The 17,509-nt window shown below is 39.3% G+C and overlaps 1 protein-coding gene across 1 annotated transcript in view; it reads left to right on the top strand.

Moving 5' to 3' along the window:
* The window catches only part of APAF1 (apoptotic peptidase activating factor 1), a 2,040,921-nt gene that overhangs the window by 588,807 nt on the left and 1,434,605 nt on the right, over positions 1-17,509 (top strand). Inside the window, exon 9 of the mRNA XM_044087206.1 lies at positions 14,932-15,063. Coding sequence (XP_043943141.1) covers positions 14,932-15,063 — 132 coding nt within the window. The remainder of the gene's footprint in view (positions 1-14,931; positions 15,064-17,509) is intronic.

Raw genomic sequence — 17,509 nt, forward strand, 5'->3', positions numbered from 1 at the left:
GCTTTATCAAAACACATATGTAATAATACACCAGATCATAATTTTAAGTTCCAAGTTATACAAACAAATAATCTTAACAATAGAAGCCAGGAGATGTTAGGAATAGAACAGAAGAGATGGAAAGTAAGTGGATTTTAAATGTGTGCAACTGTGGCTATTTAATGCAACTACCTCAGAACCTCTTATTTACCGAAAAAAAATGGATGAAGGCAAAAAATAGTTGGGCAAAAGGCCTGGAAATGGGGAGCAATTTTTAAATAAGGATATGAAATCTATCTACAATGCATGTAGTGAATTCAATCCTCACTGATTTACAAGGAATCCACAAATTTTGTGAGGAACAGACTAAAAATATGAAGCAAAAGTCTGGACATTCTTTGAAAATCCAGACAGTTAAGAGGTATGCCTCGGAGCAGTTGCATCAGCCAGATTTTTTCTTTTTACCTATATGGTGTGGAATGTTGCACCTTTAGCAGCTTACACACTTCTTGTATGCCAGAGCATTTCCTGAAAAACTTAAGCATAAGATAAACAAATGTAAATATTTTGTGTATTATTAAACCAGTTTTGAAAAATAGCAATCTTAGGTAATAAATATTTATAGGATTTGAATAGTCAGTTTAGTCTTCTCCATAAATACTGTAATACAGTATAATACATGCATATAAATATTTTCGGCATGGGATTAATCCCCTAATTACACCCTCTAGTGCTAAGAGCTAGTACCAAAACACTTGTTCCCATAATAACTGTCCAGGCTGTTCTTAAAACTATCTAAACTAGTACTTGTTTCACTGTAATTTGGTAGTCTGTTCCATGCAAAAGCTGTCTGATGATTCTCTACTACTTTTTGATAGCCCCAAACATTCCCAGAGGCAGTTGTCTCTAAATGCCCTATATACCAGAATAAGATCTCCTTTTAGACATCGCATGCTTGTTTTCTAGGTTTTTTGTTATTTATTCCATACTCAAGTTTTCAAGTTAATGTCTAATATAAACAAATGACTTATTTCTGATCTCTAGACTGTATAAATCTTTTTTCTTACAACCTATAGTTCTTGTATCTATCACTACCCATTTGGTTTAATATATTGAAAACTCAAAGTTTGGATCTACCCATTATCCAGGGGTCCTTATGAGAGTACACAGTTTCAATCACTGTGTGATGTATTAAATATTCTCCTTTCAATTTATGTCTGGGACTGACTGTAATCAAGAAGTTCACGTTCAATTGCTATATGATACTTGCCATGTCCTATTTGTAAGCCATGCAGTTATCAAGCAATATGTAGATTTATTGATCATTTTGTGTGTGACTGTCAAACAATTTCCCATTCATAGCTCTTATTATATTGTTATAGAACATCATGTTACAGGTGGTAAAAGATGTATTTTTAATATGCATTTTAAAGTCATGATCCTGGGTTTGTCCTACCCCCCTCCCCCCCCTTAAAGACAGTTTTAATAAGCGCATGCCTCCCCATATTTATATGAACTAGTAAATAATAGATATAATGGTACTGTAAGTTCTTGTTGAAGTGTTCTTAAGTCATTATTACTAATTCTGTCTCCTCCCTGTTCTTTGGATCCAGTTTGCACAATTCTTTTACAATGTAGTCTAATCTGATTCCAGTATCTGAGGTTATATGTCATATATGACATTATCACCCTGTTAGAAATTAATTTCCATAAGATTTTGTAAATATATCTATAATCTGTTGCATCCGAGAATAAATTTTAGAATCACACAATTTATCCGTTTGTCTTTACTCTTTCCATATCTTATGTATCTATAAAATGGTTTGCTATTCTCAATATCTTTATATACATTTCCTACAAAATTTTCTTGATGTTGTCTTACAGTGTTTAATTTGTTAGTAGCTTGTTTATTTTGGTTTTCAAAGTTGTAATTCGACCATTCTTCCATTTATTATATTTTTTGTCTCAAACCTTAATCAGGTATCTTGTTCTTAAGGAAATATATCACCCCCCCCCCCCGATGCTGAACATTTTTTTGATTTTTCTTGTACTCAATTTCTTTTTCAAAACTTTCCACATTCCATCTGAAGTTTTTCCACTGAACACATCACTGCAGTTAGTTTTATACAGTGGCCGTTATGCTTCCATATAATCTGTAATTGATCATCTGTGCATTGGTTTAGTTTTCAGTTTGGCAGAATTTTCCAGGAAGAAATTAATTTTGTAACCTCATGATCACTGCACATCAGTTGTGGTAAAACTTGACTTGAAGTAACAGCAATGTCTTTAGGAACACAATGTCTAGTATGTTCTATTTCCTGGTATTTTTTGTTTTACAATCTGAAGCAATTATTGTTCCTGAACATACATTGTTAATAATTTCCTTACTAATTAATGTTGTTGAATCAGTATTATTCCAGTCTGTTTTTGGTAAATTTAAGTCCCCAGCTAATAATATTATTCTCCCCTGTGCTTCATGCAAGAAATGTACAAATTCCTCTAGGTCATCAGCACGTAGCTTTGGTGGTCTGTACTGTCCAACAATAATTGTGTTCCAGAGCCGTCTTTATTGTTCAGTATATAGTATTGGTGTTATCACTGAACATGTAATTATCACAGGTCTCATAACTATCTTTGATCCCTATCATAACACTTCCATCTGATTTTTATTAGAATGTCTGTGACAATAAAAACATGTATACCCTGACTAGTGTCCAGTCATTGTTCTTTAACCAAGTTTACAGACAATAACAATATCAATCTTGTGTAAACATAGCAGATTTTCCAATAAAAATCTTTATTATTAATGCTGCTAGCATTGACAACCATAAGAGATGCATCAAATGTTGCTATTTGTGAACTGTTAAATTTTCAACACCTAGCAAAAATCCTGCCTGGTGTTTGACAAATATTGCAAAATATCTGCTGCAAAAATTCTCTTCCCTGAGCTTGACAAATTCATGCCATCCTGTCTGAACACATGTACGCCCGAAACTAGACTTGGATGCTCTACACATTTCTATGTATTTACCCAAAAATCCTTTCATTCACAGTGACCTGACTATCCTTTCTATATGCGATTTGTGAAAAATATGTCCTAACACTAGTACAAGCTATACCATTTTAGAGGGCTGTAAGTTCCCTACTAACAGTCAGAAAGTTCTTGCAGATGAGATCATTTGTACTGAAATGAATAAGAACAGATCCGTACTTCCTTTCATTAAGGTGTTCCAAGGCTTGTCTCGCATCTTATGTTTTTGCTCCTGGCAAACATAACACTATTCGATGTTCATTATCTTCTCTGCAAATGTAAGTATCAATTCCTCTAATAATCTAATCTCCAATTACAAGAATATATTTTCTGACCAGATCTGAAGAATCTTCAACTTCTAATTCAGTAATATCTGCTCTAGCAATTGTTACAAAGGAATGCTCTTCATCACCATTAGTCTTATTAATCCACTGTTTTCATTGCATATTAAATTTCCAAGCATACAGTTCTCATTTGGCTGGCTTTGTACGTCCACAGTTTGAACCATGTAGTCAACATCTGTCTTCCTGTTCTTTTTTTCTTACAGTAATGTTCAATCCTTCTCCATTCAATTTTGATTTCTTACTTTTCACTTGCCCCGTGCCTCATTTTTCTACCTTCCCTTTTGGAAAAATAATTTTTTTCTGTAGACTGAAGGTTTTCTGATAGAAGAATGTTATTCTTTGTAATCTCTTTACTTTACAGACATTTATCAGTTTCTTTTTAGTTATTTGTTGTGAACTTCTTTTTTTTTTTTTTTTTTCTTTTTTTTGTTTCCTTCTAAACACTCTGAATCCTCAGATCGCTGAATACTTGCATCCAGAATTCCAAAGTTGTCAGGGGCATCATCTTGTTTCATAGTGGTTGAATGATCTTTACAGGCAATAGACACATCATTTCCTAAATGTGTTCTGTTTGCTCTGTGCCTAACATTATTTATCTCACCAACCCAGTCATTAATCTATGTAACAACTATTCTCCAAGCCATGCCAGTTGCACAAGTACAATCATCAAGTCTAGATTTACTTCTAATAATGGTAAGCAAATCATCCAGCCTTTGACAGGAGGAACACGGATCACCAGTGTTATCAGGTGTTGCCTTTAAATATGCATAGCATTTATTACACTGTACAAAATATTTAGACTTTTGCAAATCATTGATGGCATGCTCATTTAAGGAATCCATATTCAGCTTCAGTTTGATGACAAATTATAAAAGAAAAGAGTAATCAAAATCAGTAACCACATAATTCAAATAGAACTTAAATCAACTCCTATGAGTAAAATCACACAAGCAATATGTAACTAAATACTAAAGTAAGTACAGTAAATTGTTCTGACTGTACAAGTTCTGAAAGTCAAACAAAAACTCTAATTCCTTTACGTAATGCGCCAGTGTGTGCAGTAGCTTCTGCTCTGTATCTCTCACAATCACACTTCTTTTTAACAATAAAGATCAATAAATTGCAAACCAAGATAGGATTGTTTAGATAAGCTGTGGATTGTCCTTTATGCAGTCTGTGTGACTTTATAGCTGACTAGGCCCCTTGGGGACGGCTAGAGCTTGTCTGTCTAAAACCTATCTCTTTCTTAACAACCAACAGTGAAAATTAAAGGTAAAACAGCAAAATATAAATCTAAGTAAATCTTCTCTACAAGCTATCCCTTCCTTCCTACAAACAGCTTCAAACAGTGGTAAAAATAAAGTATAAATTCAAATAAAACTTCTCTTACAAGTCAACTCCACATTAAATCACAATCCAAGATAGATTGTTTAGATAAGCTGAAATTATATTTTTTTCCAAATTTCCAAAATCACATTTTTGTGTCTTGAAAACTATACAACCTAGCAACTTAGACATGTATTATTAGAACATTTTTTAACCAGCTATAAGCTTTCAAATGACAAAAAAAATTATTTTATAAGTGCAAGTTTATTGAGGTATTTATAAAAATATGAAAACATATGTTTAATTATATAGTTAGCAGTGCATATACTGCATGTCCCTCAAGATGTGCAAGTTGCAGTGCAAATATTAGACAGTTTTCTTCAACATCTAAAGTTTTACCTAATGTCATTCAATAGTTTGTCATTTATTTTTTAGTACTTATGGAAATGTTTATTTCATATTTACTAACAACTACCAATATTTTCAGTATAGTGTGATATAAACCAGCATTTTCAATGAGTTGTCCCATCTTCCACATAGGTGTTTCATACCCAATACCTCAGTAATACATAGGTCTTTCAGTTATGAAAATAAGAACACAAGTATAAAAATATGCATACGTGGCATTAATGAATTCAACTACTGCAGGACATTGTAGATTAACAATCTTGGTTGGTACCATTTTGTGAATAGATCCTTGCCCTTTGTAATACGGCATATTGTTAGCTGGTAAGTCACTTAGTTAAAGAAACCAGACCCAAAAAAGATCCAGATGCCATAAGGAGGTATGATTGTTAACTCATTCAACCCTATAACACCTTTTTGTATACCTCCAGTTAAGACCAAGGCTTTCCCCGAATATGTTAGGACTCTGCTGCTGGATGCTCCTCTGAACAAATACTTCTGTTTTGCCCTCCTAAAGGAAAATAAATACTGAAAGTGACCGGAGAAAAGAGCAAGACTATAGAGAATGTAGAGCAAATGTTTACTTCATCACTTCCCAAAATGTACATAAATTGCTCCTCCCAACTGTTAGCCCCTCTGTAGAAAACTGACAAGGTTAGCAGTACAAGAAATAGTTCCATTATAATTACAGCAGAAGTTTCAGGGTAGAGCAGCAGCAACCACAGTAAACCTTATGAGGAAATGCATTTCTTGTCTGTATCCCTGAGATGGGCCCAGCCATTATTCTCTGCCCCTTCATTACTGTCCCAATCTACAGGATGGAAAGGTTCTCTTGGTTTATGAAGAAACTGCATTTTATAACTGCAGAGAAATAAGTAAGAGAGGTAGGGTGTATAGGTCACATTGCAAACTTGTATTTTTCTCCATTGCTGGGGTTAGTTCAGATAATATGAAAGACCGGATTCAGGCAACTCTTCAAATGATTCAGTTGGCTTAGCTATTAAGATAATCATCCATTACCTCTTGTACAGATAGACAAGGGTTTTTATAGGTTCATAGGTTCATACTAGGCTATCTGCCCTAGGGCATTTATAAGCCTAGCCAGAGTGTGTTTGGCTTTCGCCACCCATTTTAAATTAATTTTGCTATGCCCTTTTTCGAGGTTAGTATACTGTGCCTCTGTCTAACAGTGACACAGAAGTGATACCCGTGGTAAACCTACGATCTCCCTTCCACTCATCAAGATTCCTCTTGAAGAGAGTCAATGAGGGACTCTGCCTAACCTGGACTGGGATTTTATTCCAGAGTGAGGGGAGCCTCTGGGTTATGAATCTGTCCCTCCAGCATGTCCTATTTATTTCAGTGCTGAGGTTCAAGTCTCTCGAGCGCGTGGCTCGATGGGATTTGGATTTTCTGTGGTGCAGCATGTCCATTAATTCCGGGTTGGACATGGCTTTATATGTCAGGCACAGATCGCCTCTGAGCAGGCGGTATGCCACTGAGTAGAGCTGGAGTTTCTTTAACCAGGCAGCATATGGCATCTGTTTGAGCCCTTTGATCCTCTTGGTGAGGTACTTTTGGGGTCTTTCCAGTTGCTGCAGGTGTCTTGTAAGGTACATCCCAAAAGGGGCATTGTACTCAATTATGGGCCTGATGAGGGATGAGTAAAGAGGCACGATGACCTCCCCTGATCTAGATGTGAATCTCTTCATGATTAGGTGGGTTATATAAAATGTTTTTCTAACCACTTTGGCCATGTGGTTGTCAAATGAGAGATTGCTATCAACTTGGGTCCTCAGGTCCCTAATTACTTCTTCTGTACTTAATGGATTACCACCTATGTGTTAATTTGTGGGCACTTTGTTTTTGCTAAAGGGGATGACTATACACTTTTTGGTGTGTAGCTTGAGGCCATGGCTCTGGCACCAGTTGTCTGTTTCTATGAGGCCCTTTTGGAGGATGCTTGTGTCGGCTGGAGAGTCTATTATGGTGCCCAGTTTGCAGTCATCTGCGAACTTGGTCAGCCCCAGTCCTTCCGTGTTGGCCTGTACCTCCGAGAAATATATACCAAACAAGAGAGGTCCCAGGACTGAGCCTTGTGGGACGCCACTTGTTAACTGGTTTGGAGTTTGACATGGCTCCATCAATTCTAACCATGTGGGTTCTGTCCTTGAGCCAGTTTGCAACCCATCTAGTGACATAGGGGTTTATATTTAAGCTGGTGAGCTTATCTATAATGCCCGAGTGGGGTATTGTATGGAAGGCTTTTGCGAGGTCCAGGTAGGCTGTTTTCTTAACAAAGCCAAACCAGGTAGGATCCAGTGTCTGTAGGTCCCCAATATCTTTATTTATGAGGTCCATGATGATCCTTTCCATAGCTTTGCAGACCAAGCTAGTCAGGCTTATGGGGCGATAGTTTCCAGGATCTGTTGAGGCACCACCTTTGTGGAGAGGGACCACTGTTCCTGTACGCCACTCTTTGGGTACATATCCTGTAGTAAGGCTGAGATTGAACAGTAGTTTTATGTTTGGGTTTAGCTCTTCTTGGAGTTCATGTAGGATGCAGCCCGGGACACCGTCTGGTTGCATTGATGCTGTGTTTTTTGCTTTGGAGAGGGCAGCTCTTACCTGAGCATCTGAGATGTTAGGGGGGCAGCACTCTGCTGGGATAGATATTTGCCCTTTTGGTGGGGAGGGGGGGAGAAGTTTGCACTGAACCTGTCAGCTAGGATGTTGGCAATGTCTGTGGGTTCCCCATTCGAGCTCACAACAATGGGACAATCACATACTGTCAAGTACAATTTAGCTTGTATAATACGATTTTCTTTGGACTTTGCTAATATTAAAGAAATTATTTTGAAGAATTGGAACATATTTAATGAAGATCAACTATTAACATCTAAATTAGGTTTACAACCTAAAATTATATGAAAGAAAGTTTCCAATTTTAAAGATATCTTCCAAAGAAACAATCAAGCTAATTTAACAACTTTCTTGAGAGGAATGGGACAATGTGGCAATTGTTCATACTGCCATTATATGATCGCAGGAACAACATTATGTATAAATGGAACTAAAATTCAAACTAAAGGGAAATACAATTGCAATTCTAAAGGGGTTGTTTATGTAGCTATTTGTCAGGCCTGCCCGTCGTTTTACATAGGTAAGAGTAGGCTGTGAGACAGAGTTTTATGAACACCTAAGAAGCATCAATTTGCATAAGGAAGACAACGCTCTAGCAAGGCATATTATGGATTTTCCTGAACATAACTTTTGTTTTAAAGTCATCCATCAAGTAAAGCAAGATATTCGAGGGGGACCCTTTAACCTCTTGCTGGAAAAAAGCGAATTATTATGGCAGATTCGGCTCAACGCCTTTATGTATTCTGGTTTAAATGAGAAATGTTCATTAATGTGTCTCCTAAAATTACGAAGTTTAGAGAGATAATTCATATTAAAATAAGATAAAATAAAATAAAAACATAAATAGAAATGAAAACAAACACAATAATAGAACAATCAATTAGTATTATATTCATTTTATAATTATTGTTTTATTTATTCTTACCACCACCTCTTTAATAAAATATGCTAGTAATAATAGAAAATTAAATAAAAGTCTTTCGGAAGAATTATTTTCAAGTTTTAATTATTAAGTTTTAATTATTAATTTTCATTAATATTTATTATGACAGTCTTGTCATCTCAAATTTCTGCACACCACCAATTTTTTTTCATTTTTTATTCACTTGTTTTTTCATAGTAACGCTCTCTAGATATAAATAATGTATTAAAATTAAAATCAATTTGATGAGATTTTTAAAATTATTAATGTTTTATTCATCATTTTTTAACATTATCTTATCATATTAAATTCATAATATAAGAAAAAATATTTTTATTTTCCATTTTTAATAAATAAAAGCATTTGTTTTTTAACAGCGACATCTATAATATTAACATCATAATAGCAATAGTAGAAGTTTTACTTTAAGAAATTACATCATGATTCACAATCATGGCGTGAAAATGAGCTATTTAAACAATTTTTCACTACTACTCAGATGTTTGTCAGTTTGTCTGAAGAAGTCCGATCATTAATTCGGACGAAAAGCGTTATTTAAACTGTTAACGTTTTACTTTATTTTAATAAAGCGAGTTGAAAAGCGTTTGCCTAAGCTGATCATCTTTTTAATGTCTCTGGGTTCGGTGTATTTTTTGTCATTTTGGAAACATTTTTTGTCATTTTGGACTAATTCTGAGCATATCTGGGAATTCCCACCCAGGTTCCTAACATAACTAAAGAAAGCCTTGTGATTATCCTTAGTGTCCTGTGCAATTTTTCTCTCAAAGCTGGCCTTAGATGATTTTATGAGTGCCCATAGTTTTTTGCTAATACTGATCAAAGATGCCTTCCCTTTTTGGGATTTTGCTCTATCATGTAGTAGCTTCCTCCTTCTGTTGTATAGTTTGTTTATGGCTGGGGTCCACCAGACAGGACGTCTGCCTTTGGAGGATTGGGTCTTGGATTTATTTGGGATTGCATGATCCATGCATTCCTGAAGGTGTTCATAGAATGCGTTTATAAAGGATTCTGTGGTCTGGGCCGTATTTTCCGCAGGCCCGGGGGCTTTGAAGGATTTCACCTCTGTTTTGAGGAGTGTGAAATTTGCTTTAGAGAAGTTTTTCACTGTGGTTTTCAGGGCAGGGGTGGAGTCGGGATGTGAATATCCAGTGAGATTAGTTTATGGTCTGATCTTACCAGTGAGGGATACACTTCTGGTCTGGAGCATAGAGTCCCCATGTTGGTGATGATCAGGTCCAGTATGTTTTCCCCTCTTGTGGGAGTGGTAACAAGTTGTTCCATAGCATTTGAGTTTATAAATTCTAGGAACCTTTGGGCTAGGGTGTTGGAGCTAGAGTAATGCTCCCAGTCTATGTTTGGGTAGTTGAAGTCGCCCAATATAATGGTGTTTGGAGAGACCTTCATATTTTCCAGTGTTCTCAGGAAGGCCGAGTGAGGTTCCTGGGTTTGGGAGGGTGGTCTGTAGCAGGCTATAAACTGGAAGGCAGTTTTACCCACTGTTAGTTGCACATGGATAGTCTCTGATGCTTCGTGCTGTGCCACCAACCTGGAAGTGTGGGCATCTTTGACGGATATTGATACTCCACCTCCTTTTGTGGTTCGGTCCAAGTTTTGGGGCCGAAAAACATGGTATGAGGTATAACCTGGTAGTGCTGGGGTGCTCTGGAGCCTTGAACCCGGTTTCTGTTACTGCACAGATATCGATGTTCTCCATGCTAAGGAGAGTTTTGAGTGTGTGCATCTTGAGGTTTAGACTTCTGGCGTTGAGTAGCATTACTCTTAGTTTCTTATCCCTTGTGATACCTATGGAGGTGGGTTTGTCTTTTGAGCCTTGCCTAAAAAAGGCACTATGGGGGTAGCAAGAGCCTTTGCCAATATCCAAAAGCCCAGAGGTGACAGGTGCAAGCCGTCCCTAGTGAAGTATCGTGGCTTGTCGAGCATGTCATCCCAGGCTGACAGGCATTGGATCCCCTTTGAATGACACCAATACTTAAGCCAATTGTTGAAATTGATCATCTTGTCTTCATATTGTGGCATCATTCTTGGTGAGGGTAAGATGCTACTCAAGGTCAGGGTCATACCGGCCTGGGCTACATGCTCAGGGAGCTCCTCTGTCTCTTTTCATGTAGTCCAGGGAGGTACATCTCAGGTCATTCACACCAGCATGGACAATGACTGAGTCATATTTGTACTTGCCTTGGAGTGACCCAAGTGCTTGTGTTATGTGGCGGATCCTAGCACCCGACAGACAGCTCACCATGACCTTCTCCTTGTTCAACCTGGTGAGTGGGACGTCAGTGTGCCTGATGGTAGAGTCACCTATTACAAGGGTATTAGGTGTGTTGTTTAGCCTTAAGGGCTGTGATTGTTCGGCACACTGGCTTTGTGAGCTATGTGTTGCACGTGTTTTGTTTTGGGGTAGTGGTTGCTTGGGTGTCTGCTTTGAAGGTCTCTGCTGCTTAGGCAGATTTTTATTTAGAGCCCCCAAGTATGTTTTTGTGTGTTTATGTGTTTGGTTTGCTGTCGTGGTAGGTCTATGTGAGACTGGAATTGTAGTGAGTGTGGTTTCCTTCTCCTCCTGACTGGTTTCGCCAGTACTGAGTTGAGAGAGCTTAGCCTCCAGTATGGCTATATGGTTGCTCTCACATGTGTTGGAATTTGTTGGGAGGAGGAGAGGGTTGTCTGTGTACATGAGGCAGTTGTAACATTGCCTCAAAATTCCCAGATTCACCAGCTGGACTGGAGAGGATATTGACAACTGACCTTTGGACATGCTAGAATAGTATTGGGAATTTCTTTATAATTGAAAAAAAAGGGCCAGTGGGGGATAAGGTACTCAAGGGGAGTTTGTGAGGGTGTAGTGCTTTTAATTTTTTAGTGCTGACTTATATAATTGCTTTAGTGAGCAAGTGCCAGGTAACTTAAATGCAATGTGTTACAGGTAACTTAAATGCAAAAACGACAAACAGTAACTTTCTTTCAAGTAAAACAAGGAAATAAGTACAGTAAGCAATGCAGATATCGCTAGGGATCCACAGAAGTGCTGAAAAGCTGCGTTTTAGGTGGAATTAGCGTTTCAGGGAAATAACAAGCAAACAAACAACAAGCATACAAACAAAGTTAGATTCAGCAGGCCTGGATCTAGTCTATGCTACAGCAAACAAGGTGTACCAATTTCAGTAAGAAACAGTTCAAATATGCAGGCACTATAAGCCTTTAACCAGAAATTCCCAGCTCATAATGGCAGAGTCCAGCCTCGAACCCTTTTAATGTAAAATAACTGGCCTGAAGCCCAAGTGCTTAAACCAGAATTAATACACTTTTAGAATAACAGACACTGAGCCCTCAACCAGCAGTACCCAACTTAGAAGGATGTAAGCTACCTGTTCTGCCACTACAGTGCAGACCACAAACCTTTTTAATGTAAAACAACTGGTCTGAAGCCCAAGTGTTTAATCCAAAAGACTTAGAATGATAGCTACACTTTAATCAAGTTACTACCAAGCAGTAATAAATACAATTTAGTTATACAAACAAAGCTAGATTCAGCAGGCCTGGATCTAGTCTATGCTACAGCAAACAAGGTGTACCAAATTCAGTAAGGAGCTGTTCAAATATGCAGGCACTATAAGCCTTTAACCAGAAATTCCCAGCTCAGAAGGGCAGAGTCCAGCCTCTCCTCCCACAAGAGTGCAGACCACAAACCCTTTTAATGTAAAATAACTGGTCTGAAGCCCAAGTGCTTAAACCAGAATTGATACACTTTTAGAATAACAGACACTGAGCCCTCAATCAGCAGTTCCCAACTTAGAAGGATGTAAGCTACCTGTTTTGCCACTACAGTGCAGACCACAAACCTTTTTAATGTAAAACAACTGGTCTGAAGCCCAAGTGCTTAAACTAAAAGGCTTAGAATGAGTTACATCAAGCAGTAATAAATACAACTGAGTACTTTTAAGATGACGCAAAAGTAAAATAAAGTAGGAAGAAACACAAATACAGTAAAAGCAGATCTTTTTTTTTTTTTTTTTTTGAGTGAGCAAATGAGATGGGCCCAGGAGTTACAGGACAGAAACAAGTGCAAATGCAGGCCTTCAAATCAGAAAGTTGAGAGAGATGGAAGACCGCCCAAATGGCCAATAACTACAAATTCTGGGCCAGAACCACTCCTTATGTGGTAGACAGGTTACCTAGTGCTTACCACTCCCACTGATAAGCTAGAAGGCTTCCCTCCAACACAGAAAGGCTTGGGGTGCTCAGAAGCTTACAAATAGTCCTGGATACATCAAATCCGTATCTGGAACACTAATTACAGGAAAGGTAGGAAACAGGCTTACATTTTTTTTTTTCAGAAAAGTAGCAAAAACAGTAGTAAAAACAATTCACATGCAGTGCAAGCTGGCACATGAGTATGTAGCAGTATTAGTCCACACACAGTTTGAAAAAATGTTATTAAATTAAAAAAGGACTAAAAGCAAGTGCAGAAAGGGTTTATTAGGTAGAATGCGATAAAGAGATGGGACTGGGGGAGTGTCCTAGATCAAATCTACAGTGGGGCGGGCACTGCAAAAGCCACCAAATTTAAACTACAATTATGAACAGGGGGGGGGGGGGGGGGGTTTCAACAGAGATGTGAGGAATCAGAGTGCAAATTATAAAACCAAAAAAATATGTACTGATCTCTGTATATTTGCAGAACAGTACGACAACAGATATCTAAGCAACAATTTAGCTCTATAATACAGAATAATACATAAAAATATACTCAGCTTTATAGATTTGCAGATAGTCTTGTAAGGCTGTCTCTCAACACACAGGTTCCAATGCAGGCTGCTGCTATTAAGTCAAATTAAGGGAACCTTGAGTTAACAACACACAAGCTATAGAAACCAAAATCTGAGATTACTCATGGTACCAAAGAAAGAACAATGGAATAGTATACTAGAGTTGACAAACCTCAGAAGCTTCATGCTGACCATTTACATTTTTCATCATCATCTTAAGCAGTATGCTTTGTTGATGACCCTGACTATGATAGTTGCCCATCTCCATTTTATATACAATGCTTATAGACAGCTCCTAAAGTTTTAGGTAGGGAAAGTGTCATTACCAATGCACTTTCCTGCTATCTGGCATTTATTTTGCACCAAGGATATTTAGCAAATGTCTGTTTTCAGTTTTTGTCTACGTCAGGCTTCAAAGGGTATATACATTTATCCTTACCTAGTTGGCTGCCTGATTCAAGGCCATCTTACATTTAACAACAAAGTGGACTCTCCAGAAGTCACCAATGTTTTCACAGCTTGGATATTTCTCTAAATTAATATAAATTAGATTTACTACTTTCTTAGACAGAGAGATATGTATCATTCATTTTGAAGAGGCCAGTGTTTCCTTTTTGTTAAGAGATTATGCAGTTGATGAGGATATTTTTTTGTCTCGTTTATCAAATAAAAACAGCTGGCAACAAGAACTTTCCTAAAAACTGTAATGTTTTTGGCAGTAGAATTGTGTGGTTATGTTTGTGGTATGATGTGGAAATTGTGTCTGTAGTTTGGCACTAGATGTGTATAGGTTTGTGTGTCTTTGTGCAAGTTTGTATGTCTTTCTATGTGTATCGGGGGGCAGAGGAGGTGTGCTTTTGTGTTACCTTCTAAGCACTCTTTCTGTTTACTTGCACAAGATGTTGAGGTGCTCAGGTGAGTTTTCCATATTGCTCAGTGAATTGGTTCAGAATTGTTTTAATGTGATTCAATGTCATGCAATTTGTGCATGATTATGACCCATATTAAATTGTAGAAGCACAGTTGTTCCTTTTAGGACTGGGTGAATTGCGCTTCACTGTGGCATACCTGTGAATTCTACCCAGAATCTTTCTGATAGTTACCCATACATAGCACACTTTGCCTTTTTATATTGCTAAATGTATTTTCCAATCTTTTATATATCTTTCAGGAATTCTGGGTCTTAAATTCTGATTATTATACTAAGATCTAGGGATTGCCGCAAAACTCTTGCATGATTATTGCAAAAATCAACTTATTTGTTAATACGTGACAAATTAAAGCTGTAGATGATAGACAGATTCATTTCAGGTTGTTCACTTTTCAATACTTCCTCATCTCCCAATATAGTTCATGAGGGCAATTTGTAAAAAGACAAAAATATATAATATATGCCTGCCTGACATTGTTATCTATAAAGTATCGAAAGTAAGATAGACATATTAAACTAATTCTGTTTATTGCTTTTGACATCAGGAACTTCATTCAAAGATGGTCCGTCAGTATCAGAAGTATTATAAAGAGAACCCTCCAGGGCCAGAAGAAGAGGATTGTATGTACTGGTACAACTTCCTTGCTTACCACATGGCCAAGGGTAATATGCACAAGGTAATTTAGAAACAATTAAAAAGCCATTAAGAAAAGTTTTCCAGAGAAAGACTGTGATAGTGGTCTCTCGTATATAGAAAATTAATAAATTTCTTTATTCTTCCTGTTTTTAAGTTTTTTGTTCTCATTTTTGGACATCTGTTCTTGGAGTATAGTAGTTAAGGTGAATGAAAGTTTGTTTTTTTGTGTGTATTTGGATGGTACTTCATTATTCTATGCTCATTCTCACACCATTTCATTGTTTTAAGACAAGTGTAAATGAAAGTGTTTTGTATGGCATTTAGTTTGTACTTTTACAAATCTACACCCCCCACGCGCATACAGAAGCTGTGTGATACTTACTCGTCCTTTGTGGCTGAAGCGATTTTTTGATCTGAAGTAGTTATCTTCATTTGCTCAGCAACCTGTGGATCCAAGCCGGCAAATTTCCTAGCCAAAGATCCGAGCTTCCAGCTCCTCCCCTTACCCATAACGCTCTACTATCTCCCTCTAACCCTCAGATCTCGTTTGCCGCGGCTTCCTTAAGCATCTCTGAATGAGCTCCTAGCGAGGGTGTTGTGAGGTAGTCAGTTTTCATGTTTTTTCTATCTGTCTTAAAGTTTCAAATTTTGTTGTGTGTGTTTCCCATTCTCTTTGGGTAGTTTTTAAAAGCTTCTTAGACACTAAACGTTAGTTTCCCTCCCCTGTCTGCATGTGTGAAGGTGTGTGTGTGTGTGGAGGGGGGGAGGGCTGTTCCTCCTTTTTTATTATGTCCGAAAGCCCAAAATCAGTATTTTCAAAGTGCACCGAATGTGGCCATAAACTTTCCCCGGTGGATGGCCACACTCGGTGCGCCATTTGCCTGGGTGTTAACCACCTTTCTTCAGGCTGCACTATCTGTGCAGCCTTTAATCCCTGGGTGTTAAGGGATAGGAGGATGAAGTTGATCCTGGTGGGCCTTTTGCCCCCGGATTCCACTTCGTCTTCCTCCTCCTCTGTGGCACCAGCCGCTGCTGCAGCTGCCCCACCTACTGCTTCCGAACCCCTGACCGGGACTCAACCTCCCTCTTTGGTCCAGGAGGAAAGGGATAGCAGGAAAAGAGATAGGAGAGAGAAGGAAAGGTAGAAAGATAGGCACCGTAGCCACAACAGGCAGTCCGAGTTAGCTTCATCGGGCCCGCCGTCTAAACAGCTTGTTTCTCCCCTTAAGGTTTCCAGATCTTCCCCCTCTCGGCTGTGTTCTCCACGTTTCTCCCCGGAGCCAGAGGAGGAGACCCGGTCACCTGCGAGGTCATACAGGTGGTCTTCCCGGCCAGCCTCGGCGGCTTCAAGATCGACCAGGAGTCTATCCGACGCAGATATGGACCGGATGATGCGTCAATTTCTCCAGGCCAAACTGCAGATGGGAGTGCTCTTGCCCCCCCCCCCTCCAGGAGGGAGCTCGACCCCCTTTTTCACCCCCCATTGCTCCTTCTCCGACCTTCTTTCGGGGCTCGGGGCAATCGGATCTGACTAGCTTCGGAGCCGGGGTGACGGCGCCGACAATGTTTCCTTCGGCGCCGACCGTGCCCTCTAGTAGTCTCTCTGATCCCCTTTTGGATCTGAGCTCTCGGAGCCGTGAGTTGGGTGTCTGATCCGGAGGGGTTGGTGGGCCCCCGGCTCCTTTGAGGTCAGAGCGCACTACCCTTTTGGATCTGATCGGATCATCTCCAGCGCCGATCCGCACTCTGGATCCGAGGGGACTGCTTTCGGATCCCAGGGAGAGCAGTTCACCCTCTGCATTCGACGTCGTGGAGGGGGTCCTCTCGAGGGATTCGAGACCCCTGACTCTTGCTACGGATCCTTCCGCTATTCCCTCTCAAATGGGCCTCTCTTCCATCATCCGGCCCCAGGGACAGCCTGCGCCTACGTCCCAGATGGTTCCTGTAGAGGAACAGGACATTGTTGGTGAGCCCTCTTCGGACAGTCCCCCGAGGAGGTCCCTCACAAACGTAAGTGTAAGAGGAGGCACTTGGACTCACCTGAGTCCCTCATGGATAACACGGACTTAGAGGAAGGGGAAGGTTCCCCAAGGTCACGCCCCGAAGACGTCTCCTTTGGAGACATCATGGAAATGTTATGCATTTGAGGGGGATGGTCTGCCTAAAAACCTTCCTTGGATGAGTCCATGTTTCTGGAGCCGTTTGATGCAGGCCCTTCTACCTCTTGGGTGTCCCCCCCGCCAATACCTGGTGGACCTCATTACTACCAGGGCATGGAAGGAGCCAGACACTGTCGAGCCAATACCCAAGAGACCAGACAGGATCCTTAGCCCTCCCATGGACAGGACAATTTGGAGCAAGGGTACCCCAGTGGATGCTATGGTGGTGGCGGCTGCCACAAAAAAGGAGCTAGCACAGCAGAGTCTCGGATGATGGACTGTCTTGGAAAGCGGGTGTTCGCTTCAGCGACCTTCTCTGTGAGATCA

The sequence above is a fragment of the Protopterus annectens genome, chromosome 11.part0 (genome assembly GCF_019279795.1).
Source record: "Protopterus annectens isolate FY-2018-M chromosome 11.part0, PAN1.0, whole genome shotgun sequence".
Classification (NCBI taxonomy): Eukaryota; Metazoa; Chordata; order Ceratodontiformes; family Protopteridae; genus Protopterus; species Protopterus annectens.